The sequence below is a fragment of the Eimeria acervulina genome, genomic scaffold, assembly GCF_000499425.1.
Source record: "Eimeria acervulina Houghton genomic scaffold, Eah_scaff2907, whole genome shotgun sequence".
NCBI lineage: Eukaryota > Apicomplexa > Conoidasida > Eucoccidiorida > Eimeriidae > Eimeria > Eimeria acervulina.
Genome location: NW_013547892.1, coordinates 1 through 1,507, shown reverse-complemented (window position 1 = coordinate 1,507; position 1,507 = coordinate 1). Strand labels below are relative to the sequence as shown.

At 33.2% G+C, this 1,507-nt stretch overlaps 1 protein-coding gene across 1 annotated transcript; it reads right to left on the bottom strand.

The window, feature by feature from the left end:
• Positions 1-633: 633 nt before the first annotated feature.
• EAH_00067790 (mRNA capping enzyme, large subunit family, putative) lies at positions 634-1,274 on the bottom strand (the record flags this gene model as incomplete). Its single annotated transcript, XM_013392421.1, has 1 exon — positions 634-1,274. A coding segment is annotated over one exon (641 nt), but the record flags the coding sequence as incomplete, so codon positions are not given.
• Positions 1,275-1,507: the final 233 nt, after the last annotated feature.

Sequence of the window (1,507 nt, the reverse complement as noted above, 5' to 3'; positions counted from 1 at the left end):
TATATATATATATATATATAAACATATACAGATATATATAGATATACATCTGCATATATACATATTATATATATAATGTAACTACATAAATATAGAAAACGTAAATTATTTATTATTTATTAATAAATAATATGCAGTCTATGCAATATATAAAATACAACAAATATATAATATATAATATAATAGCTATAATTTATATTATATATAATGCTTAATATTTAATATTTAATACATTATCTTATACTATATGTAATATATAATCTATTACCTATAATATATATAATATATATATATATATATAGGCTTGCTGCTTCTTCTCTATTCATTTACTGATATGTTTAGTTTACTTTAATTACTTATCTATATATATATATATATAGATATATATATATATATTTATTTATTTAATTATAGAAAGACTTCAGAGAATAATGTTCGCCTTAGCCATCGTCACCCTCAAACACAAAACCAACTAACGACAACGCAGCAGCAGCAGCAGTTGCTGCTGCAGCAAACTTCTGCTGCTAGGGTAGAAGGAGACAGCTGTTGTGTTTCTGTCTCCTGCTGCTGTATATAGATATCTGCAGTTTGTGTTTGCTGCGCTGGTGGGTTTAATATGCATATACTTCTTGCTTAAATTGAGAAGATTTCTTCTTCGTGCTGCAGCTGCTGCAGCTGCTGCTGGTGCTGTTGCTGTTGCTGCAGCAGGTGCTGCTGCTGTTGCTGCTGCTGTTGTTGTTGCTGGTGCGGTTGCTGCTGCTGTAGCTGAAAGTCCTGCTGTTCCTGTTGCTGCTGTTGCTGTTCCTGCTGCTGCTGTTCCTGCTGCTGTTCCTGCTGCTGCTGCTGCTGCTGCTGGTGGTGGTTGTCGGTGACGCCTGTCTTAACAAATGAGAAGATTTTATACAGAGCAAATGCTGCTTCTTGCTGCGGTGTCAGTGCAGCATTTTTCTTTTTGCGGCTGTTAAGCCAAGCAATAGTATCTTGCTGCAGCTGCGGATCTGCTGCTGCTGCAGCTGCAGCAGCAGCAGAAGAAGCAGCAACATGCAGCAAGCGCGGAAAAGACAAAGAGAGACAGCAAGATAAGCCCTGCTGCAGTGCTGCTTCTCTAACAGCAGCAAACGGGAACACATACTCTTCTGCGTCTATTGCGCTTCTCAACCAGAAATGATATTTAATCCCAAAACGATAGGAAAATACCTTCAAAATGTGCAGAGCCAGATCAGCTGAGGATACACCCGAAATCACTTCGCCCAGCGGAGCCCCCCCAGCTGTAACTGCAGCAAATAAATAAATAAATAAATAAATAAATAAATAAATATCTAAATAAATATATAAATAAATATATAAATAAATAAATAAATAAATATATAAATAAATATGAATTCAAACAAATACACACAAGTATATTTTTTCATCTAAAGATAAACGAAATATAAATATTTTTATAAATATAAATATAAATATAAATATAAATATAAATATAAATATAAATATAAATATAAATATA